This window comes from Paroedura picta, chromosome 7 (genome assembly GCF_049243985.1).
Source record: "Paroedura picta isolate Pp20150507F chromosome 7, Ppicta_v3.0, whole genome shotgun sequence".
Lineage (NCBI taxonomy): Eukaryota > Metazoa > Chordata > Lepidosauria > Squamata > Gekkonidae > Paroedura > Paroedura picta.
This window is the reverse complement of record NC_135375.1, coordinates 72,833,995-72,859,758: the sequence shown is the minus strand read 5'-3', so window position 1 is coordinate 72,859,758 and position 25,764 is coordinate 72,833,995. Positions and strand designations below refer to the sequence as shown.

Below are 25,764 nucleotides of genomic sequence, written 5' to 3'. Positions count from 1 at the left end.
ACTAAAGCCCAAAGGGTGACATTGCTATGAAACTAAAGACAGGAGGAAGAAAATCCATGAATGGGCATATTTTAAAGTGGTATTCAGTTGAACATGATTTTATGCTATCAGCCCTTTTGGTGAACTTCTGCTAAATGGAACAGCCTACATATAAAGTCACAAAATTACCTCTCCTTTAAAGACATATTTTCAAAGAATCTTTTTTTCTGTTGTACCATCTAGTATGTTCCTTTGAAAATGTATTTTTAGGGTCACAACTGGCCAATAATCCTAGGCAACTGTTTGCCATGTTTTAAAGACACACAAATGCCCTCCAAATGTGACAGAAAATATGCAGTTATTCCACAGTGGAATTATGATGGGGGGAATCTTTTGATATAAAGTATCTGTAAGACTGCAAGCTGCTTGAGAAGGAACATTAGCACATTGTTCATGCTATGTAGATGCTGAACAGGAGCTTCACCATCCTGAATATATTTATTTGCAATATACTGGGCTGGTGCAAACAAAGTTGGCTCTCTTTGAACCATGGATTACATGGTTCAACCTATCTATTTTTTATTCTAGTCCAAAAGGAACTTAATGGTGAACATGAATGCTGACAATTACTTGGTCACATCAAGGGAGGGAAGAAAAGGATAGCAAAGTCCAAATTTCTAAGACTGGCACCTGATTTGTTAACAACAGTGACAAGAAGCTAGTGTGACTGATACAATCGCATGCATCAGTGGAGAAAACATCATTTGTAAAACCAAATGAAACAAATGCACCCAATACATCGACACCAAATGGTTACTACTGCCATTAATCTGAAAAGCACTTTATCTTTACCTTGCTAAAAACCGAAGTATGTTTTATAAAAAAGCAGGTGCTAAACAGCTTTCAAATAAAAACTAAGAAAGGAACCTGCATTTTTTAAAAAATTATTAGAGGTAATAATATGCTGTGCACAAAATCATAATTAATCTTGAAGGACTTTATGACAGTCAACTTCCACCTAAAATAAATGGATCAAATACCTAAATTATTCTCAACACCTAATCCCTGGAAGAGATGATAAAGACTGTTCCTATATTCAGGGAGAAATGTTAAAGGCTATTAAGTCACTCAGTCATAAGAAAGAGCCAAGAGGAAAGCAGTTTCTTGAAGCTGCCATTTACAAGCGCTTCAGGGATTTAATCTAACCCTGTCCAAAATAGGTTTAATTAATCTCTACAGTGCAGTTATTTGTCTTCATCCATGTAGAAAGTGAGTTTTCAATTGGAACTAAAGATAAAGATCTTCTTGCAAGAGGCATTCCCACCAAACAGCACTACAAAAGTAACATAAAAAGGAAGACGATTTTTGGAATGGGTGCCATATAGCAGGACTGATTACCCCAAGAGCCAAAAAAGCTTTCTACTGGGGATACTTTTGTCTCATGATAAAAAGGATCCATTTGACATAATCCACTGCGCTCATAATTTCAGGACAATAATGTGTGCAATTTTTTTATTAGCACAAAGAAAAGAAGAAGCTTTACACACACTGGAATGACATTAAATTACACTGCACATTATTAGTTTTACAAGACTTATTCATTAGGATTAAAGCAGTACTTTCTTTGGAGGAACAGTGTTATAAGATTGCTTTGTAAGAATTATGGCATAAATTTACCATGCTGGCCTAGTTTCAAACAGCAAATAACTCCCCTCTTCATATTACCAATATAAAGGTTTTATGCAGAGATTTTAGATACATGTTTTACTATATTCTTTATTAATCATCTAACAATGAAGGACAGCATAATCACATTTTAGGCCAACAGATGATGCAACATCTGTTAAAGGAAAAGAGAATTCAACAAAGGGACCAATCATTGGTTCAGCCCATCAACACTATTTTTGTGAGATGCTGCAGTTTGTAGCACCTGTAAGGACATGTTCCGCCATCACCTGCATTGCCCTGACCTCTCCCCAGAGCAAGCACAGAAAGCTGAGCCACGGCACATCACAGGCATAACCAGGCTCTGAGACAACAACTGCCAGAAATGCATACCGAGAACCAGAATCGTCACATGGAAGCCTCAGAAGTAGGAGGGATTCCTTTGGCTGTGCAGTTGACAATTTCAGCTGGAAGAGACCTTTGCTAAAGTATGAAAGCCTTAGGAGTCCACTTGAGCAAAACCATTTTAACCATAGTCCCTTCTTAGTGAGGGCAGCTACATCAAACTGCAATCCCACCTAAGCAAGTTTGTAAAGAGGCATTTTTAAAATCTAGTTGTTTCATTACTGAGCAAGACATGTGAAATATCTTTGTGCATGAATCCAGAAGTAAAACCAGACCCAATAGATAAAAGCATGGAAGAAAAAGCATGCACAATAAAAAACTTGAATGAGTAAATGCATGTTTTGTGTAACATGGCTGTAAACGAGGACTGTACAGAATTCATCTCACCAAGAATGATAAACTTGTTGTGTTTACCAAGTTATAGATTGTTTATGTACTGTTCATACATTCCATGTAAACCGCCCTGAGCCCCTGGGGAGGGTGGTATATAAATTAAACAAACAAATAAATCTACAAACACTGTAGCAGGCCACAATACAGGGGCTAAGATTCCATAGTAAATCTCCACTAATGGCAGACATTACCACCTACAAAATGGGGCTTCCTTGCCTCCCTGCTTCCACTGCAACCTAAAAATTCCTTCTGGCAGTCTGTTCCTGGTAAACAGTGGATCAGTTGGAAGTCTCCAGTGGGAGAGATTGGTAAAAAGTAGCAGTAAGATTTCCTACCACTAAAGACATTCTTTAAACCAAACAGCACCTTTTCTACTAAATTCAACTAGCAGGAAGCAAGTCCCATTGAACTTACTGGAACTGAAAAAAGAGCTTTTGATTGTGCTATAAGACTGTGCCCTGTTGCTGCCAGCAGATGGTAAAACTCTATTTCAGAAGATACATTAACATGGCTATAGTATTTTCTCCAAGGTCAGGGACAGAGGGTGGCACTAGGAGAGAGAATATCCCAGCTGCCCTGATAGGCAGTGTTCCACAGGGAGCTATTCTCTCCCCAACGTTATTTAGCATCTACATGCATCCCCTTTCCCAACTGTCTGGAATTTTGGGCTGGGTTGTCACCAGTACGCTGATGACACCCAGCTATTTCTGCTGACAGGCAGCCAGACTCCTTGGCAAACACTCCGAGATTCCTTGGCAAAATGTTTGGAGGCTGTGGTGGACTGGCTCAAGAAGAGTTGGTTGAAGTTAAACCCAGTGAAGACGGAGGTCCTCTGGGCTGACATGCTGAAGAGGTTATGGTGCAGCTCCCAATGCTAGATGGGGTGTGTTTAACACCTATGACCAATGTCAGGAGTCTGGGTGTGATTCTCAATGTCTCCTTGTCTATGGAGGCCCAGATCACAAAGGTTGTCCATCAGGCTTTTTTCCTTCTTCACCAGGTGCAGCAGCTTGTGCCATGCCTGTCAACATCTGACCTAGCCACTGTAATCCATGCAACCATCACCTCCAGATTGTTGTTGTTAGTTGTGAAGTCGTGTCTGACCCATCGCGACCCCATGGACAATGATCCTCCAGACCTTCCTGTCCTCTACCATTCCCCGGAGTCCATTTAAGTTTGCACCGACTGCTTCAGTGACTCCATCCAGCCACCTCCAGATTAGACTTCTGTAACTCACTCTGCAGAGGGCTGCCCTCCAAGCTGAATTGGAAACTCCAACTGTTACAGAACACAGCACAAGTCTTTACTGGGACTCAGTGGAGAACTCATATTACACCAGTGCCCTCCCAACTACACCGGCTATAGATCGGAGACTAGATCAGATTTTGGTGTTAATCTTTATAGCCCTGAACAGTATGGGACGCCTGTCCCATAAAGCAGTGGTCCCCAAGCCGCGGGCCGGTGCCGGGCCGCGAAGGCCTTGGCAGCGGGCCGCGGGTCCTTCTCCCCCCCCCCCGAAGCGAAAAGCTCGCCAGGCCGCGAGCAAATCGGCCGCCAAAGCGGCCGATTAGCTCGCGGCCCGGCAAGCTTCTCGCTTCGGGAGGGGAGGGAAGAGAAGCTTGCCGAGCCGCAAGCTAATCGGCTGCTTTTGCGGCCGATTTGCTCGCGGCCTGGAGGGGCCAGGAGGGGGAGCCGCGGACGCCGGCATGGCGGCGGCGCAAACGCGCCTGCGCGGACTGCCGCGCACGCGCGTTTGTGCCCCTGCCGGGCGCAAACGCACGTGCGTGGCAGTCCGCACATGCGCGTTTGTGCTGAGGCTGCCGCATGTGCGCGGCCCCACGGGCCGCCCTCTCCCTCCACTACGCCGCAGCGGTCCGCAGCGAGCGTAAGCTTGCGGACCGCTGCCATAAAGAAGGGCCCCATCTTTCGCTACACCCTAAGATCCAGTGAACATCACTTGCTCAGGGTTCTTGGCCCAAGTGAAGTAAAACTGTCTTCAACCAAGGCCAAGGTCTTTTCAGACCTGGCACCAACCTGCTGGAATGCTCTCTTTTATGAGATCAGGGTTCTCCAGGACTTTTAACAGTTAAAGAGGTGTCCCACCAGAGCTGTCCCACCAGACCTATGGCTGAGGCTTGGAAATCAACACCAAGGAAATGCTTGCCTCCCTACTCACAAAACAGCAATGCTCCATCCATAAAACAACAACCCACTCAACAAAGTTTAACAATACAGCTCAGCGGCACTGTTTTGTTCCTTTGCTGATTCAACTTTTGTTTTAATTTGTCCAACTGTTACACAGTAGCAGTTTTAAAAAACACATGACATCCAGAAACACATGACATCCAGAAACCTTAAAAAGCACAACAAACATCAAAAGTTTAAGAAGCACACACATCCTATTTAGGGCTATTACCTATATTCTCGCTCCTGAAGTATTTCAACAGGATCCAGGCCTTGAGGCTTTTGAATTGGGCTGATACGGTTCTGTTTTTGCTGCAGTGGAACAATAGGAGATGGCTGTACAGCTGCGGGCTGTGGTACAGAAGGACCAGGCATTACAGTGGAAGGCTGGGTAACTGCAGGAGCAGGTGAAGGTCGCCCACTAGGGGGTGGAACAGCAAGCTTCTGAGGTGTACTAGAAACATTCAGATCTGCCCCTTGTCCTGAAAAATAAAATATTAATATTGAAACAGAACAACCTTATCTTCAGCAATCAAGCAGAACCTCCTCACTTCCATGACTGACTCACTGATAATTTGTGGGCTCCAGGGTGAGGTTGCACACCTCTCTGCTTGGCCTGTAGCTCCAGGGAGCTGGGGCCTGCTGCTGACCAGTGCCACTGCTACATTTAGGGCCCCCGCATCCCCACATGCAACTATGCTTTCACCCACAGGGGTGTTCTTCCACACATCAAGGGCCTAGTCCTGATACCAAACACATAACTTGAAAGCTGGGCATCCCTTCACCATGGAATACCCTCGTGGGGGGCACTAGCCATACTGGTCACTAGGTGGCCTGGGGTGTCTGCCACACGTGCACCCTTGAGCTTCTGATACCCAGTCCCCCATCAGAAGATCTGCTGGCCTTTGGCCTGGGGCAGCTGCATTGGGGGTGGCACAGTTTGCTGATGATCTCTGTTTTGCACCCACAGTATTGCTCTGCCATGAACTGCCTGCAGTCCACTTTCCCTGATGGATGCATATGAGACATTTACAATAAATGTACACTGCTACCAGTAGTTAACAACATATTAGAAGTCCAACAGTATGTCAGAAAGTTCTGTATTTCTCAGTAAACCTGAAAGTCAATCAAATGCCTTTGCTAAATGGCTGAATTTCATCTTCATTTCCATCCTTTATTGGAAACAAGATTGCTTTTTACTAGGGCACACTGGAAAATAGCCAACACAAGCTTCATAACACATTCATGCCTCACATTTATCAGAACATCTACAGGAACACTAAGGCCTTCATCAAACCACCAACTTTTACCACCAGTGTCAACACGCATGCATGAAAATGTCTAGAAAGATAATGATTTGTTTTTCAAATTTCTGCACTTACTTGCTCTAAAGGTATTACAGATATACTAAAAGAATTTATTAATCCAACTTATCAAGGCCAGCAAAACAAGCAGTCCCAGAACATGTTCTTACTGAAATCAAATTATGAAGCATTTCTTTCACTGTTCCTGTAGTCAGAGTTAGAAATGTGCACAGAAGACTGTTTCAGATTTGGCTGGAATCAGCTACTGTTCCTTAATTATTCTTCTAAAAAACAAGGAAAACCCTAGGGGGCTACACACATAATTGAAATAAACTAACCACTTCTTGTTATTGCTACCATTCAATTATTTTTTTAAAAAATCAGGTTCCTGAAGCTCATCAGGAAAAGTCAGAACTCTTCATATGTTATTGACACATCTGATGGTGTATTTCCTGGGATTTCAAGAGCTGAAGAAGTGAGATTTCTGAAATTTATTCAAAAGAGACTGTTCTATGGAAAGATTTTCCACTGAAACAATAAATGGACTCCATCCCACAGGCTTACCTTCTGGCCATGTTTTTGGGGCCATGGAAGCTGTATGTCCTGGAATTCCTGAAGCAGCTCCTGGTCCAGCTGCAGGGCCACCCAATGGTACAGTCCCCATAACTGCAAATGGTAGATAAAGAGATGGAATTAACCCATTTTCTGGAGTTCGCTAAGGTCACTGAAAGGAAACAGAACATTGAAGGATTATTCTCTATTTTTAAATGCAAGCCTGTAGAAACACTGTCATGATTGAGTATATATTGAAAAGGATAACTGTTAGTAAGGATAAATGTAATTGTTTCAATATGGTAAGTATCTTTAAAGTCTACAGTGGCCTGTACACATGCAAACTCTGATGTAGGTCCTGATTTGCCCAAGGTGGTCAAGGAAGGCTCCCTCATTTTCTGCATTGTTTATATCTTGTATCTAACTAGCAAGAAAGCCCACTGCAACCAGGAATACAATGGGCACTAGGACCCAGGGACAATGGCAGGCGCAGATCTCTCTCTCTCTCTTGCAGCAGGAGCCATAGGAGGTAGCAGGGAAGCAAGGGTCGTTTGACATTTGGGGCCCGTTTGCAGATTGTCTCTGCAGCAGGAGCCTCTTTCTCTTGCAGCAGGAGCCATAGCGGGTAATCAGGGGTCATTTGCAGTTTGGCAGAACCCTGTGTCTCTGTGTCTCTCTCTCAGGCATCTGAGAGCAAAGTGGCTAGCGTTCAGGGAAAGAGGGCGGGAGCTGGAGAGGGAGGGCCAATGAGGGTGCAGCCAGCTTTGGTCCTATTTCATCTCAGACAGCCAGGACACTCTCCACCCCCAGAAGAAAGGATGGCTGGATGGAAATATCAGAAACATATGCAGACCTACTATCCCTTATAATATCTTAGAGCGGTGGTCCCCAACCACCGGGCCATGGCCATGTGCCGGGCCACAGCTCCCTCTCCCCGCACCCTCCCCACAGTAAGAAACTTCCCAGGCCACAAGCTTGCGGCCCGGCAAGCTTCTTACTGTGGGAGGGGGGGGGAAGCAAGGCCGCGCATGCGTGCATGCGCGAAAGTGCAGTGCATGCACGTTTTTGGCCGCACATGCGCATTGAGCAGCCACAGATGCCCGGCGTGCGCAGCCAGGCAATCGCCCTCCCTGCTGCCGCCAGTCCCCAGCCTGAAAAAGGTTGGGGACCACTGTCCTAGAGCACATCAAAACAGTATAGTTATGGAACACATTGAGACAGAGAAACACTGTTCTACTGTGCCCAGTGGTGATTCCCAAGAGAAACACTGAGACCCCACATCATCACACATCATGCTCTGATCATCATTCCTTTCTATAGTGAAATCGATGGCTCTCTGCCAACCAGTAGGGCAGAAAACAGAGAAAATCATAGACAACAGAAAGGTTGTCTATGAAAGGTCTATGAAAGGTACCCGCCACGAGCCGCAAGGGAGTGGCGGGCTATAAATCTAATAATAATAATAATAATAATAATAATAATAATAATAATAATAATGATGATGATGATGATGATGATGATGATGATGATGATGATGATGATGATGATGATGATGATGATGATGATGATGATGATGAATACTTAGTTCTCAGAAAACACAGAAGAATGTAAATAAAATAAAATCTACATACTTTGGATTCCTAGAACATCTTTGTTAGTCTGATCATCTTGCAGTACTTAAAGTCTCATTTGTTCCCTTCAATAGACTTCTAAATGAACAATATACTTGATTTCTTGATTTCAATATACTTGATCTTCACATTTATATGGCAAAAGATTCTCTACTTTCTTGTGCACTACCTGGGCTCCCCTGTTGCTGCACTTTACCTTAACCAATATGCCATTTTCCTTCCCCCCCCCAGTAATTGTTCTTTCACTAATTATACTTACTATATTTAGCTGCTTGGTCAAGCAGTTTACTACCTTTATTGCCCTCATCTATGGAGCAAGATAAGGTGACAGAGGCAGGTGAGCAGTTTGTGTTGATCATTTCAATGGGTATGTGATTGTTTCTATTTGAAGTAGACTTAACAGGCTTACCCTCTGGCCAAGCAATGAAAAGGAAAAAAAGAAAGTGGTACCCCCCCCCCCATTACTATGCACACGTGCAAGGAATTCGAGTCAGCGGAGGTGTATAATGAAGTGTATCTCCACAAACCACAATCCTCTCCTGTCAATCTTCCTATACATCAACAGGAGAAAGAGGAAGAAAATACTTGTGTTACTGGGCTGTCACTAACGTCTGGGGTCAGATGAACCATTTCCTGCTTACCTAGCACCCAAAACTCAGCAGACAGTGTAATTACTGCAGTACTTTCTAATCTTATATCTCCCCTTCCAAATTCACCACCAGGGAAATGCCTTGAAGAAACTCAATTTGTCTTTTAGTAAGTATATAATACAAATGACAAGGCTGCAACATGTCCATATGTATGGCACCGAAATAAATAAAAAAGGGAGCTTTCCAAAGAAAAGTATGCAGCTACTTTACCAGATGTCTTGTTGTACAGGGTCGGTTGTTGTTGAATCCCAGGCAGTGTCCTCTTTCCTTGTACAGCAAGTTGAAGATTTTCAGGCAATGGCTGACCTCTAGCCAGCATTTTGTACGCTAGAATCTGTGCTCGGAGCTGATGGAGTTGAACAGGACTAAAAGGTGAAGGGCCTCGGTTGGATTGGCTCATAACTTGTGCATCTCCTGGGATCATGGGTCCTGGCTGGCTTGGTGGCATCTGAGGTGGAGTTGGTCCTCCTCCAGACATTGGGCTAGACACATGCTCTGGTGGTCCCAGAGGAGATGGATGTGGAGACATATAACCTAGCAAAAAACCCAGAAGATTGGTCAGCTATCTTTTTCCTCATTTCAGTCACTAAGAATTGCCTATATAATCCCTGAATAAAGTAGATGAAGCAAGCACATCCCCCTATACACCACTGTTGCCTCAACAAACATTCCCAGTTGCTAGCTATTAGTCCTTATCCTTATCTTTATCTAAACACCGCCCGTGGCGCCGCAAATAATAATTCGCTAAGGGCTTCTGGGGTGGGATCTGTCCGTGATGAGGAAGGGTCCGGATTGTACCCTTCCTGTGGACAGACAATCGAAGCGCCTGCCGATTGGTCCCTCCGATTCCCAGCCCCAGCAACTGCGAGCCGCGTGCAGCGCGGTTCGCAGTTGCTCCCGGCATGACGCAGCGAGAGGCGCTTTGCGCCTCTCGCCGCGTCAGGCCGCTGCCCAAGGGAGCCCCTGGCAGTCGCGCGGAGGCCGCTGCCCGAGGAAGGCCGCTGGCAGGCCGCTGCCCGAGGGAGCCCCTGACAGTCAACAATATGCAGGGGACACTCGGTGCTTTCTCATGCTTTCAGGAGATCCCAGGGAGATTATGAAAACCATGATCACATACATGGAAGTAGTTGTCGAATGGATGAGAACTAACAAACAGAAACTGAAGTGTTACTGGGAGGAAATAGGCTGACCAACAAACTGAGGTATCTAGCTCAACATGAGGTACTAATCCCCCTAAAGGAGCAGGTTCATAGCTTGGTAGTTGCTAACTGTCAACTTGAGAAAGGGCCTTCTATTATTGTATTCTACCAGCAGATGAAGAATTAGTTTTGTTTGAAGCCTCTTTTCTGTTTGAAGAGTTTTAATGTTTGAAGCCCTGGGAACTCTGAACTGAATGGAATGTCAGCATAGAAATGTGTTAAAATAAATTAATTTTTTTAAATGTAGATATTTAATTTTTGAAAATGTTGAAATCTTGAGGGGAAGCAGATTTTTCTCAAAAAAAGTCTGAACATCAAAATATATTGAAAACATCGTTCTATCAACCTCATACTTTACTTACAAAAAATTGTTACTGTACCTTTGGTCACACAGAACTGCAAATACCATAGACAGAGAGAATAAGGGAGACAGCTGCAACTTGCTGCATCCCATGCTATTTCATCCCAAAATACGTGTTACATTTAACATGTGACTGTCATGAGAACTGGCAGCCAAACACCAGCTTCAGGTTCCCTTTTGGAACTCAATTTTAAATACCTGAAGGGACCCAACTAGGATTGGGACGACACCACAGGAGGGGCCGCAGCCTTCCCCTCATGCATAATTTTGCAACCTGAAATGGGTGTTACTGGCCCAGTGGTGGGCTCCATGCGTACTGCCATTACATAAATAAAGCCCCTGGAGCCATTTTGGATTAGGAAATGGCACATGAGAGGAAGGGCCCTCTTGTCCTGCACCATGACCCCAATCTGAACTGGGGCCCCTGCAGCACTTTAGAATTGTGTTCCCATGGTGACCTTATAGCTGCTGTTTTGCTTCGTCCTCATGGATGCAACTTGCAGTTTGGGCCTTAGTTGTAATGTTTGGCTATGTAAATATTTTTGTGTGGATTTTATTTCAGTGATGTAAAGCGGGGGTTTATATGTAAGTTGATGTGAATTAAAATGTAGGTCTCTAGAGTAAGAAAAAGGGGGGCTGAATGGGTCACTGAAGTATGTTATGATTGGATAGTAACTGTACCCTAATGGGGTAGAGTTGACTTACCTGGAGAGTTCTGAGTGTGTTTGAGGGAAGGGAGTTGAGAAGTATGACAGAAATTTGTGTTCTTTGTGGAAGTTAGTAGCCTAAGCGGCAAGTGAGAAAATACACTTTTGTGGCTAAGTCTATTTCAGGAACTTTAGAGAAAAAAAGAACTGTGTCTTTGTGAAAGGCTAGATTCAAGTCCAGAAGTACCTTAGAGCCCAACAAAATTTCTGGGGTAAAATCTCTTACTCCAAAAATCCTGTTGGCCTCTAAGGTGATACTGAATTTAAATCTAGCTGTTCTGCTCAGAGCAACACAGTTACTCCCTCTACCTAAATAAACTATTGATGTTTAAGAGAAAATAAGGGATCACCTTTTCCTTCAGAGCCACACTCATGTGCTAACCATCCTGTCATTCCACCAAGTATAACTAAACCATCATGTTTTAGTTCAACTAATACTTCCAAGGCAAGAGCCTTTGGTGGTAGCAACAAGAAGTAGAAAACATCAAGGAAGGCAAGGAGGCAGCATAACACATGTCACCTCAGAACACTACAGAGAAGTGCCTTTACAAATAGGGTTGCTATCTCTGGCTTTGGAAATTCCTGGAGATTTGAGGTATGGAGCCTGGGGAGGGACCTCATTAAGGTATAATGCCATATAGTCTCCCCTCCAAAGCAGCCATTTTCTCCAGGGAACTGATCTCTATTGTCTGGAGATCAGCTGTGATACTCTGAGCTCTCCAGGACCCATTTGGAGGATGGCAACGCTATTTAAATACAGGCTTTACATAGGATCTCAAGAAAAGAGCAAAACCTTACTTGTTATTTGCCATTTGAGAAGTAGAACACAGTTTTTATTTATATATAAGAGGATGAAGTTTTTATATTAATGTTAGCATTTTAATTGGTAACAGTTGTTTTTGATTATGTTGTTAAACACCCTGAGCTAACCAGGATAAGATGGTCTATAAATAAAATAGGAAAAATAAAAGGTGAAAACAAAAAAAAGATAAATGTGTAGCAAAAAATAATATTTGGATGTAGAAGAAATCTTTTTATATTTAACAGCTTTAATGACTACCAGATGTTGATATTGTATTAACTGTCAGGACACAGAAAATACTGAAATCTTCAATGGATTATTATCACAAACACAGGATGCCATTAGATGTGACAAGATTAATAACAACTGAAACATATACATATCCTTGAACATATGTTGAGTAACTTAAGAGTACTCAGAAATTATTATAAGTCAGTAGTGGAGCGTTTTATGTGAGACAACTTCCATATGACAGTTCTTTGAAAATATACTATACTATGATAAATCTCTGGAAAACAAATTTGCTGCAATAAAAAGACCAAATCCTAGTTGTGTATACTAGTTGTACTTGTACATTTCTAAGCCTCTGTCTTCTCATCTGGGAATTAGGGTAAAAATGACCTATCTCCCACTGTCATTCTAAGGATGAATGATATAGATACCATAAGAACTCATGATGTACTCAGTTATACACCGCTACACAACACTGAAATCAGTAGAACCGGCATTAAAAAGTCACTGGCTACTACAGGCTGCAAACAGTATGAAAACTAGGACAAGACATTGCCTGGCTTTGACTGATGTAAGCAGCTGTGGCATGCACAGTATAAATACCGTTTTTAGGAATCACAAGGTAAATCCTAGCTCCAGGGTTACAGAATCCCTTCCCCCTCCCCCATAAAAGGCACTTGGATATTCAATAGGCAGACATTTAGTACCATTATCTTTTAAATCGCAAACACTTAGGCTTACTTCCATATTCTTAATACTACTTAACATACCTTTCTTACAAATAGATCAAACTGTCAGTACACTACAATAATCTTGTTTACTGTTTTTTATACCTAAGCATTGCAATCTATTTATATTTGACCACTGGAGCTAGTATGTTAGTCATCTCTCTGCCTACACCCCAACCCCTGCTCCTTTCTTTCCTAGTTTCCCCCTTAAACAAAGATGGTTTCAAAATTCTCTATGGTGGCCTGTTCCACAGTTCGACAATTGATATCTGTGTTCCACACAGTTAACTCAGAAATTAATAGTTTACCAGCCACATGTTTCAAGCAGGACACTGTTGCAACAGCTGCCAAAATTGCATGTAGTAAAGTGGTTGCAGAATTGGCTTCTGCTGAAAGTTTTTATGTTTTGCTATTAAAAATTCTATACCATACCATGATGGATTCCACCATGAGGCAATGAGAAGCTGCCATAAAATGGAAGACAAACTACTCACAGCCATAGCTACAAAAAATTGTTTTTTTTGGGGGGGGGAGGGTACCTCTTGTACAAACCCTACAAAAATAAATGGGATCTTTCCATTCACAGCCCCATTCCTTTCAGTGCTGACTGTTCAGAAGAAACTTCTCTAGCAGATGAGGCAATATGTGAGAAGATGTCATATTTTGATTTTCTGCATCAGGACCTGCCATCACCTGCTATTCGCAAGCCATTGTTCCCCTAATACTGCAGTAATCCAAACAAAAAATAATATGTAATTAATGCACAAGCTACATTAAACTCTCAGCAATCTAGATAAACAACTATATAGCATGGTCTGTGTGTGTATAAGTAACACCACTGGACATATTTTTATGATCACTTCTGGTTATCCTGGAAGTCTGTGCTTGCATACGGTATACAGTGAATACAAACTTCCAAGCTGAAGATCAGACTGACATTAGTATTATGTGAATGGATCAAAAAAGCAGGCAATCACACATTAGATGGAAGTCATATAAAGCAAGCCATTGCACTAAATGCAACTTCCTTTTTTTTAAGGGGACACATTGAGATGTAGTACCATCCTATGGAGTCCAACAGCGCAGGAAAATTCTGAAAACGGAAATATTCATTCTATCTACTGAAGTTATTTTTAAAATAAAGAACATGTGAATGCCACATATAAATCCCTAAATGGTATTACCAGAGCTTGATTGCAACTATTAATTCTTGAGGAAGCAACCATAAATGATGCATTCCTGTTTCCATTCACTTTTTTAAACTGCCAGAGATTTAACAGTTTTGTATATCAGCCAACTATTCCAAGAGATCACATAACGTTGATAACGTTGATAGTGTGATTTGTTTTAATGGTTTTAACTGTGCATTTTATTGCAATTTTTATCTTGTAAACCACCGTGAGCCTAAGGGAATGGTGGTATAAAAGTTTAATAAATAAATAAAATAAATAAATAAAAGATACAGTGTATGCTGCTTATATGAACATTTCACCTTTCTGAGGTCTTCCTTTTCTTTCATACAAACAGCTGCAGATATATTGGTCAAAGGAACACAATAGGAAGGTACTTTACTAATATAGAAACCATAAATAGGCTATAGGAAGAAGAATCTATCCAGCACAGAATAGGTGCATCAGTATTAAATTGGCATATAGGATGCACAAACTTTTAACAATAACTGAACCAGAAACAAGTCTGTACACAAATTTTTTTCTATTGGGGGCGTGCTAATAAAACCTTCAAAATAAAACAGGCCTAAATAACTTTTGACCCACCAAATCAAACTCAGCTCACAGCCATGTACTATGGGACTGCCAGTTAGATACTTCTGCTGTCTTCTGGCCATTCCAAATGGACAGGGAAAAGACAGTGATCCATAAGAAACAGCTGGTTTGAATCTACTGACTTGGTAGGCTGTAATTAGGGATGAGCACAAACCATAAAAAAACAGTTAAGGACTTGTCCAAACCTGAACAAAACCACACTGTTATATTGAACCAGTTCAGGATATCTAGGATGTGGCAGGACACCACTCCCAGGGTCTTAGAGACTCCCAAATCAAGGGGCATTCGCAATCTGACTCTCATATGGGGTTGGTTCAAAGGGCTCCACTGGACAGCCTGGTCTAAACTGGGCTGCCCATCAGAGTCCAGTAGTGCCTGCAGGACTGGCTCCTTGGCAGACTCTGTTGGGCTGTCCGATTTAAATCAGGCTACTTTAGCAGAGCCCCACCCAAGCCTGAGGAGACAGCTCTCCCCACAAGCACTGTTTGGACTCACAGCCCACCCAGGAGCTGATCTTGTGGGGAGAGTTCTCCATGCAGGGAACTCCTGGGTGAGCTTTGCTGGGCAGTCTGGTTTAATCCATGCTGCCCAACAGAGTCCCAGCTAGGCCTTAGTATTAGCTAATCCAATAAACCCAAATTGAAAAATACTGAGAAAATATCTAGAAATATCTAATTTTGATGTATTTGACCTGTACAAGAATATGTTCTTTCTCACGGATATCGGAACCAAGCTATACATGATATAAGAAATGTGTAGTTAGGCTCTCTCACAGATAGCAGAGCATATTTGTGTGTGCACAAGCATGTTCAAGGCACTGAACCTTAGGCATGCCAGAATCCAACTGCAAGCATGGTGCAGAGAGAGCAGGGGTTTGATCATTTCCCCCTCCACTATTTAGCTAACCCAAATCCACTGCTTTAGGGCTACTGTTAGCTACAAAGGGCTGCCAAGAGTACCTGTACATTTTCTCATATAGAAGGAGAGCTGAGTTTTTATACCTTACTTTTAACTACCCAAATAAATCCCAAAGTGGCTTACAAACACCTTTCCCATTGTCTTCCGTAAACAAACACTCTGCGAGGTAAGTAGGGATAAGAGCTCTGAGAGAACTGCTCTGTAAGAACAGCTCTAAGAAAACTATGACTAACCCAGCTGGCTGCATGTGGAGGCATGGGGAATCAAACCAAGTTCCCCAGATTAGAGTTTGCCACTTTTCAACCACTAAACCGTGCAGGGTCTATAGAGCAAATAAGAAGCTCCAGAGAGTAGGCAATTTGCACTAGGAAAACAGCACAGTGGATGAAACAGCTAGTTCTATCTATAGCCTCAGTCAGAATCTTTTTCCCTTTATGATTACTTTTGTCTTAAAAGAAAACTCAGTATAAGATCAGGTATCTCTAGCACCAATACATATGTATTTTAGTCCTCAGGGAACGGAGTAAACAAGAAATTTATCTTTGCACTTTGGTTAGCAAAGGGAGGCATAATCACAATCAAAGCAAAAGCATATCATGCTAGAAATAACAATATTCATTTTAAATATAGGACCAACTAACATTGGGGGTATTCAATTACACTACTGTTATTTGTGACGTAAATATAAATTTTGCCTCAGGGAATTAACTACTCTTATTTTCATCCTGCACCTGGGAAAGATGTTTACTGCCCCTCAGCATCTCTCTGACACAACCCAAGTACCTTGGGGACCTGTTAAGTTGTGTTCCTGAGACAAATGACAGCTGAATATCCCTGCTGTTTAGCTTTTGCTAAGAATCGAAGTACTTTGTCTGCAAATCTACTTAAGATAGTCCAAGCCAATAAAATGATTCTAACACATTCGATCACTTAATTTTTAATGAAGAAACTGACAATTCTCGGGGGGTGGGGAGCTTTGATTCATTCATCCTACCACCACAAAGATCGACTCCATACTACAGAAATATAGGCTAAGGGTTGAAGCCCATTGGTTTCCCATCATGAAGAAAATGTAGGCAATCATCTTGAGACTGAAACCTGCTTAGAGGTCATCCATATTGAATTCAAAACACTCATGTAATGAGGGAATTCAGGAGATAACAGAAAAAACTACAGTTATCAACAAACTAGGAGACCTAACGACAGGGCTATTCATTGCAAAATGAGGCTCACAAAAAATTTGAACTCTGAGTTCAAAATTTGTCATTTGTAGTTCTAAAAGTTCAGCACCAAAAAGGAAGGGATAAATGGAACATTATTTTCCCCTGTTTGGATGTCTGTTCTCTTGAACATCAGCATCTAAAAATTACCTGCCTACTTACCTAGCTACTATTTCTTTTTGCTTGTTATAAGAATATGGGAACAAAAAACCTCACTATTCTTCACTTGAATGACTGACCATTTTAATTTTTCAAGTTTTCTCCTCATAGAAACCTATCAAGTAAACCACCACTATGCCCAGTTAAGAAATGGGCAAAATGAATCCCTGACCACATGGGGTCTTGGAACCAAGTATGTGGGACCCAACTACAACTCTGACACTAAATTATGCTTGATTTATGATCACAGTGTCATAAGAAATTGAAACAGAACGCAAGGCTATTACTATGGTATACTATGCCAGCTCTTCCTCCTCACACAAGTGCCAGAAACTAGCACAGAAGAGGAGGAACAGGATGGGGCAGGGAAGAGCCTCTTATTGGCCCTCAGTGGGGGAGTGCCATCACCCTATTGGGGCATGTCCCCCCCAGTGAGGTCCAATCAGAGGCACGGCATATAGTTGGATGGATCCAATGCTTTTTATGATGTAAGAAATTTTTTTCAAAACAATCACACAGCCACTTTTAAGCAATCCAATGTAATGATGCATACAATTTCCCCCACCCCCAGTTAATAGTCACATAAAAAAATAATACCCTGCCAGAGCACAGGTTATATTTAGGGCTGATTAACCCATAACTCATGAGAAAAAAAAAACATGGCAGGATACAAGAGATGGTTATTCAGGATCCTGCAGCTGACTCTGGTTTGTCTCCCCTCCACACAAGCCCCTATTCCCTCTTCCTGGTTGTGGTAGTAGTGGTGTAAAAGCAGTCAAGACTATGTCAGCAAGCAAGACCTGTCTATGGAAGGTGAGGAACCACAGAGATTACCCTTCTTACAACTCTCCTTTCAGCTGATACCTTTGATTGATGACAGCCATAAGGAGCACAATCCTATCTTCAGTTCATGTCCCTGGCATCTCCGGTATAAAACAGCAGAGCTGGTACTGGTGCTATAAGGTCTGTTTGAGGCTTAGGAGAGCTACTGCCAATCAAGACAGACAATACTGGGAAACCATAGTGGCTAATTATAACCCTGTTGGCAAAGACAGAGTACAACAAGCTAAGAAGTCCCTGGTCAAATCTCATCTCTAATTCAAGGTCACCAGAAAGCCACATGGTCTCAGCCCCACATCTGTAATATTGGGATAATAGTAACAACCTATCTTACAGGACTGTTGTTAAGACTGTTGGTACAGAACATAGCATATATGAAGTATTTTGAACATTTAACACCACATATGGGCATTATGATGACAATTCTGTGCAACTGGAACGCTGATCCACATATCCTCAGATTTTTAGTGACACTGCATGTTGTTCTTGCTTGTTTATTTGATAATTTTAAATGTATGTAGTTTTATCTTTTGTATGAATTTTTAACTGTTATCAGCCACCCTGAGACTGCTGCTAGAGAGGGGTGGCCTAGAATAAAAATACATCAACAACAACAAATATAAAGCAAGTTCATATGAGCAAACCCTCTCCTCCTCTATTTCACACACATACCCAAAATGTACCACTTCTCACTGCAGCTTTCAAGATCTTAGACTCACAATGATTCAAAATATATCAAAAGCACATCTTGATATAAACCTTGACTATGCTGATCCATTGGACTCTGAGGTGGCCCCATTCCAGGATGAGGAGGTCGCATACTTGCTGTCTTCATGGAGTTGCTGTGCAGGTCTTCAACCATTCCTTTCTCATGCAAACCATCGATGGGCTGCAAAATTCAACCAAAAGAATTTGACACTGTCTCAGGGAATTCCTAACACACTACCTAGAGGACTTAGGACAACTGACTGTACTTTTAGAGTTAAAAACCAAAGGCTGTATTAAAATGAAAATGTGTATAAGAACTCCAAAAAATAAAAAGTAGCAATCACAGTATCCAATCAGCAAGGTAATGAGAACAGTGTGTACTACAATAAGGCACCAGTATTTTTTGAAATGGCATCTTTGATGCACACATGTTTACCTTCACTCTTTTACTATGTTTGTTAAAGAAGCAGCACTAGAATGCCAAAACATGGCCTCTTCATTTACTTTGGGTGATTCCCCCACACTCTTGCCTCTCCTTTAAAGAGCTCTTGTGCGGTACTCATGCGAGAATAATGCCAAATATCATCTTTTACATTTTGGCCATAACCAAACAGAAGACCACAAAGACCACTTACATAATTGGGAAGCACACTGTTAGTGTCTCAAAATGAAAGATTTGTTATCCTAAGCCCAACCTCCAATCAGCAACTGCTGCATCAGGACAACCCCAAGGCAGTTTTTCTTTGAATGTGAACATTCTGTTGCGGGGGGGTCAACTCTTCCCTTGAGGGGGAGAAGGAAGCTGCAGATAAATTACCAATGCACCCTCAGCAAGAGCACCACTGCCTATGTCTGGGAGGAAAACAAGGTTTGTGCGCCAGATCCAGTACTTGAAGACCATGAAGGGATCTGAGCAAAAACAAGGGAGAGGGAGAGCAGAAGGGCCCCCAGGGACCAGGCAGGAGGAGTGATGAGATGAAATCTATGATACACACAAACAATTGGAGAGGAGAAAGGTAAGAGGTCATGGAAACAGAATCTCAGTAGTACAAACCCTGACTTTAAAAAAAATCAACACAGGATAATCTAAAATATTTACTTTCCTTGCCAGCTGGGAACATAAAGCACTAGGGAGCTGCTATTTAAAGGGAGTGAAAATGTTTGGCAGCCACTCACTGGAGAAGGCACACACCACTGAAATGCTCCCAGCATTCTGGAAGAGCCCATTTCTGCCTAATCCACACCATCTGAAACTTTATGACACAAAACAGTATATAAACTGAATGCTTTAAAGGGCAACAAAGTAGAGAAACAGGGAGAAAAACTATGAAGGAACTTACAGGCCTACAGGAAGAGGAGGAGTCAGGGAGGATAGCCTGAGTTAAGACAATATATTTTCCAAACCTAATGGCATTTGTAAGCTAGCTTACTTTCTCCTTCCAAAAGAAAATTTGGGGGGAGGGGGGATACCTAGCTCTGATTCTCAAAAACAAATACAGCATAAAGATATACAGCTAGTAATTAACTACTACTAAACAAGTTTGGTAACGCTATGCTTTAGCAAGATTAAGAAAGCAACCAAATCAGACCTTGGGGCAAAGAGCTTGGTTGCTTTCAAGGAAGCGATATCAAAGTGAGTATAGGCTAGAGCAGTCATCCCCAACCTTTTTATCACCGGGGACCGGTCAACGCTTGACAATTTTACTGAGGCTGGGGAGGGGGTAGTCTTTTGTCAAGGGACATTGTCGCCACCGCCTGACCCCTTGCTCCACTTGCTTTCCTGCCAGCACCCATGACTTCCCACCGCCCACAGCAGCTGCGCAGTGCCAGGCCAAGGGGGAGCCCCAGCCATGGCGGCCACTGGAGAGCACCAAAGGTGAGCCGGTGGCAGAGTGGCAGGGCACCCCCCGAGGCAGCAGTCGGGGAGAAGGACGAGGAGTATCCGTAGCTCGGTACCGACTGATCCCCGGACCGGAGGTTGGGGACCGCTGTGCTAGAGCATTTTGGATTTAGAGGATTGAGCTTCACAGTCCTGCTGAAAAGTAAACTGGAGGCATACCTGAAATGTGCTTCATCTAGCATTCATCATCCATTTTACAGTTTATTAGAGCTGTGGTCCCCAACCACTGGGCTGCAGCCCGGTACCGGGCCGCAAAGGCCCCAGCACCGGGCCGCAGCTCCCTCTCCCTGCCCCCCCCGGCAGTGAGAAACTTCCCAGGCCGCAAGCTTGCGGCCCGGCAAGCTTCTTTTTGTGGGGGGGGGAGCGGGAAGTGCAGCCGCCAGCACAAACGTGCATGCGCGACAGGTCTGTGCAATTGCGTTTGCATCATGTGCAGCCACAAACGTGCATGCGCGGCATTTTCACGCATGCGTGGCAGGTCCATGCATGCATATTTGCGGTCGCGCATGGCACAAACGTGCATGCGCGGCAGCCGGATCGCCCTCCCCCCAACTGGTCCGCAGCCTAATAAAGGTTGCGGACCACTGTATTCGATTATACAAATGACAGGGGAATTGTTTCCTTGTTTTACTGCTGACATTTAAAAAGCAGGGAGGCGTGGGGGTGGGACAATTTGAACATTACTACCCAACCTCCAAGATCCTATTAGCTTTGAGGGGCTTGATTCCTCTTCTCTACTTTCCTCATTTTACTGACTTTCCCCCAAAGTCTGTTTAAAAAAACCCAAAACAGCGTGTTTGGGGACAGCTTCATTATGCTGCTCAGCATTCACCAAAATTGATATAACAATGATTTTGAATGTCCTCTGGAAGTTAAGCAGAGTAAAAAAAATGAAAAAGAGGCAGAGGCCCAGGAAGGGAAACTGCAGAATTTACGCTATAGCCAGTGGTCCCCAACCTTTTTTGGGCTGGGGACTGGGGGGAAGAGTGGCGCGGGTGCTGGTGCACTGGCAGACGCAAACATGCAGGTGTGGCAGCTCCACGCCTGCACCCTCCAGCATCCACACCTCCCCCCCCCCGGCAGCACGGCATTCGCTGCATTGGGGCCTGGGAGCGATCGGCCGCCGAAGGGGCTGATCGCTCCCGGCGCAGATTGCCGCAGGGAGGGAAGGGAAGCGCACCTGCTGGAGCACTGGTGCCCGCACCTTCCTCCCCCTGCCACGGCCTGGTACCCAGGATTCCACGGCCCGATGCCGATCTGTGGATCAGGGGTTGGGGAAGACTGCTATAGACTAATGAATGCAAATAAGTGGCTTCTTACTGCCCTTTAGCCACAATAATCAAAATGCTACAAAAAGGCTAAAACAGGCCAAAAAGCATTGCACTGAATAAAACAGCAAAAACGCAGCATGGATATGGAGTAAATAAACAAGCAAGCTATAATGTAGCCTGACAGCTCAACCTCACTGGTCATGCTATTACAATAGTAAATGTGTGGGAGAATACTTTGATGTTATACACCAAATCCCACAAATTTCAAATTTGGCTGTGTACCATCTTGGAGAACTATCTCAAGAACTCCTCAATTTTTGTTATTTAGCGCAATTTTTAGTAATTGGAATCAGTTTCAATAGTTTGACAACCTGTAACACCATAAGTTTCTGTTTAGCAAAGCAAACCTTGGTAGCTTCCAAGTTCATCTAATTCAAAATTTATCTCAGACAGTAGTCAAAATAAACTATACAGAGAAGTCCCTAGAGTTTTTATATTTGTTTAAGATATTTTATCTGATCCTTCCATTCAGGACAATTCTAAAAAACTTAAACTCTCTACACAGAACATGATCAGACAAACCTAAATCATATGTAGGCCCACTGGCTTCAACTGAAAAAAAAAAAAGCAAATGTGCTCTGATTGAAATCCATGAGGCTTAAATATATGTGAAGAAAAGGAAACATATATACACATGGCATTTATGGTTTGGAAAAAAATATCTTACATCCCATGAAAGCAATTTTCTAACCACCATCAGAGTTAGATTCAAATGAAGACATCAGTATGATTACTTGATTACTATGAATGAAATTAATCATGTTGACTACCATTCGTGACAAATCACCCTGAAACTACTTTTTCTTAAATAGTCATGTTGGAGACTATAAGATTAAACTAAGTAGTTTTATGATTGCAATGAACCACATGAAGTCTGTGTTGGACACAAATCAATCTGTCCCACTAGATTACATAGTAATAAACTACTTAATAAGATTTACACAGTTACAGTCAGAAACAACAAACGTTTCCGGCTAAAAAGCCTTTAACTGTGCAGGACAAGAGACAAATATTACTCTGAACCACAACAATGAGTAACTTTTGCTCCTCCTCTGTGAAGTCCAGTTTCTGCACAAGAGAAGAAAGAATATAGAGTTCTGGAGTTCTAATAGAGAGCAAATGGAGCACATCTCTGAAGAGATGGTGAGCTGGAAAGTTATCATCTGGATTTTTTTTTTGGGGGGGGGGAGCAGTCACAGGCTACCTTTCCCGTCTCAATGAATATATCATGACTCCCTTTGACAAGCTCACTAATTCCAACTCTTCTAGGAGAACAGCCCGAGGAGCCAAAGTTGGTGGCTAAATAGGGCCAGAGGGGCATGGAGAGATCAGCATAGCAAAGATGCCTGCTGAAACCTGACACGTCAGAGTCCACCTTGCCAGAACCTGCACAAGAAACCTTACCACCAGCCCCTGATATAACTGGTAAGCCTCTGCCAGGCAGAGATTGAGTTAGGGATCCTCTCCCACTTAAAGGCAGCAGAAGCACCCAAACAATATGGCAGAGAGGAAGTGAAGTGCCGTACTGGTTGCGCACAAGCCAACTATGAAGCTAGAACAGTGCACAGTGGGTGGTACTTCCTTACCAGAGCACAATGCAGCCTCAGGAACTTACTTCTTAGACTACTTAGGTTAAGGCCTTGGATCAGCTAGTCCAACCAGTACTAGTCTTGTGTTCCAAGCTCCAGCTCCATGCCCTACCTCCAAATCTTCTCTCAAACTTCTAACCCCAAGCTAAAATCTACATCTGAAGCCTTTCCAGGGCACTACCAGACTGAGCTTGACCAGAGAGCTCAGGGCATAATTAACTAGGCAGCCAGTACAATTCCAGGCAAGTTTAAACACTACTGAATTTAACAGGATTTGGTCCCTGGTTTGGCCACTGAAACTAATAAGACTTACTTCCAAGCAAAGGTACTTAACATTTGAGGGTCTCAATTACTATGTGAACTAATCTCTTACCTGTCTTCATAGCATTAGAAAGAGTACACTGTAGCTTAAATCACCATCATAATACTTTCTTTGCCCTTGATACCACCAAATTTCTGAGAACCAGATGTACACAACTATCAAGTATTAATTAAGGACAATATAAAAGCTACACTCATATTCCAAACATATTCAACTAACAAAAGTCAGTTCAAAAATAAGATTTGCAATAAACTGATATACCCATTTACAAGGTACAATTCATTTTAGGGTCAATTTTTACCTCTAAAACAATTTTTATTTCTCTTCAAACAAAGGAAGACAAAAGTTATGAATATTCCATTGCCTATTAGTCCCAACGTAATGATATCCTGCGCATGTGGGAATACCATAGATTTCTGGAGCTACTGTTCATTCCCGGATTGGAATCATCACCACAATGTTTCCTCATTGCCTATGTAGGCCTCTGTCTTGAGTAACCTGAGTACTGAAATGAACAGGGAAGCCCCTAATGGAATAGGATCTAAACCTGAACACATTTGAGATCTAGTGGATATTTGCAGAGCAAGTTTACATGGAAGACAAAAACCCACTGATGTCAATGCAACCTTGGATTGTGAGACGTATACTGGGCCAGACTTCCAAGGAAGCCCATGGAAGTTACTAGGCCAAACATTCAAAGATCTCTGGGGGAAAGTTAGTCAGTCAGTCTTTTGCAGAATTCCAAAAGACTTACAATGCAGCAAGGTGAATGACATTTCCAGGCCTGTACTAGGAGCACAGCATTGTTGCCACTACTCTGGTTCTGAACGTTTTCTTTGTTTCCAATGATTTTGATAGATTTCAATTACAAGCAATTAAATTTAAGTGAAAAGACAAGGTCTTATATTTGGCTTATCTTTGAAAAGCAGCTAAATTACCTAATTAGGGAGTACTTGCTCAGACATACTCAATATTTATGATTTATAAAAATGTTCTCAGTTTATAGGTCAAATGCTATTCCTATCTCAGGACTGTACTTGATCCAATTACTCTGATGATATAATGCTCAGAGATATTCCCTAGCACAAAATACAATGACCTTTGTGAGACAGGCATTTGGTCAATATAAGGTCTACGCATGTAAGAAATACTTACTTTGTGCATTGGGTGCATGCCTTCTTGTGGGTAATCACTCGGTCCCATAGTTGGCATTGCATGTGGAACACTTGGAGGTCCAGGACTTGGTCCCATCATGCTGTGTACTGAACTTGGTGAAGGGCCTGGGCCTGGGCTGGGCCCTAATATTGGTCCAGGAGAAGGACCTGGGCCTGGGGAAGGACCAGGATGAGGCATTGCTCCAGGATCAGTTGGTGTAGACATCTATTCTCTGTTTGGGGTCCAATCACTTGTACAGCTATAGGGGATAAAACACACAATATTTATGTAAGTTCAAGACCAGCAGTTCATCATCAGTAAAGAGAGAAGCTTGGGAAAATAAATTAGTCCTTAGCAATTTTTCAAAGTGATGCCCAGCTTTCAACAGAATAATCTGAAGTTACAACAGAAGTGAATTTCAACTACACTACCTATCAAGTAGAGTTTCTTGTTGATAAAGGAATTCTATAAGGGAAGGTTTTAGGTCTAAACTGTAGTATATAGTTTAAGTCCAAGATTTTTAAAAAATCAGGTACCACCTTGCTGTTTAAGAAATCTTAAGTAGGTGGGGGGGGGGGGCAGCACACAAGCCTGACGTATATATTTAAAAAACTAGAGCCCCAACAGTATATAAAAATATAAGTGAAAAGTGGCGTTGACAACTTCCAGGCAGGGGCTGGAAATCTCTCACTATTACAACATCTCTAGGCAACAGAGATCAGTTCACTGGGATAATGGCCACTCTGGAAGGTTGCTTTTATTTCATTATAACCCTCCTCTCCCCAATCCCCATCCCCCAAATATCCAGGTATTTCCCATCACGGAGCTGGAAACCCTAGTGATGATCAAAGGCTTGATAAATATCTCCAGCTGCATCAAGCTAGAAAGCAGACATTTAAAACCATCGACCTCTCTGAGGGCACAGTGGCATAAGCATGTGTGCCAAATGAGAGTAAAGGCTCTCATTTAATGCACATACATGTGTGTTCACAAGAGAAAAAGACAAACGACCAATTTAGACATATTCTTGTATACCAAGCAAGCTAA

At 42.7% G+C, this 25,764-nt stretch overlaps 1 protein-coding gene across 6 annotated transcripts in view; it reads right to left on the bottom strand.

The window, feature by feature from the left end:
• SMARCA2 (SWI/SNF related BAF chromatin remodeling complex subunit ATPase 2) overlaps positions 1 to 25,764 on the bottom strand; it is a 130,707-nt gene that overhangs the window by 90,084 nt on the left and 14,859 nt on the right. For all 6 annotated transcript variants that reach the window (XM_077344894.1, XM_077344896.1, XM_077344898.1 and 3 more), the window contains exons 2-6: positions 24,718 to 24,976; positions 18,472 to 18,601; positions 8,974 to 9,297; positions 6,495 to 6,596; positions 4,859 to 5,108 (exon numbers count right to left, since the gene is read on the bottom strand). In XM_077344894.1, the coding sequence (XP_077201009.1) occupies positions 4,859 to 5,108; positions 6,495 to 6,596; positions 8,974 to 9,297; positions 18,472 to 18,601; positions 24,718 to 24,942 (1,031 nt within the window). In that variant the 5' untranslated portion in view covers positions 24,943 to 24,976. The remainder of the gene's footprint in view (positions 1 to 4,858; positions 5,109 to 6,494; positions 6,597 to 8,973; positions 9,298 to 18,471; positions 18,602 to 24,717; positions 24,977 to 25,764) is intronic.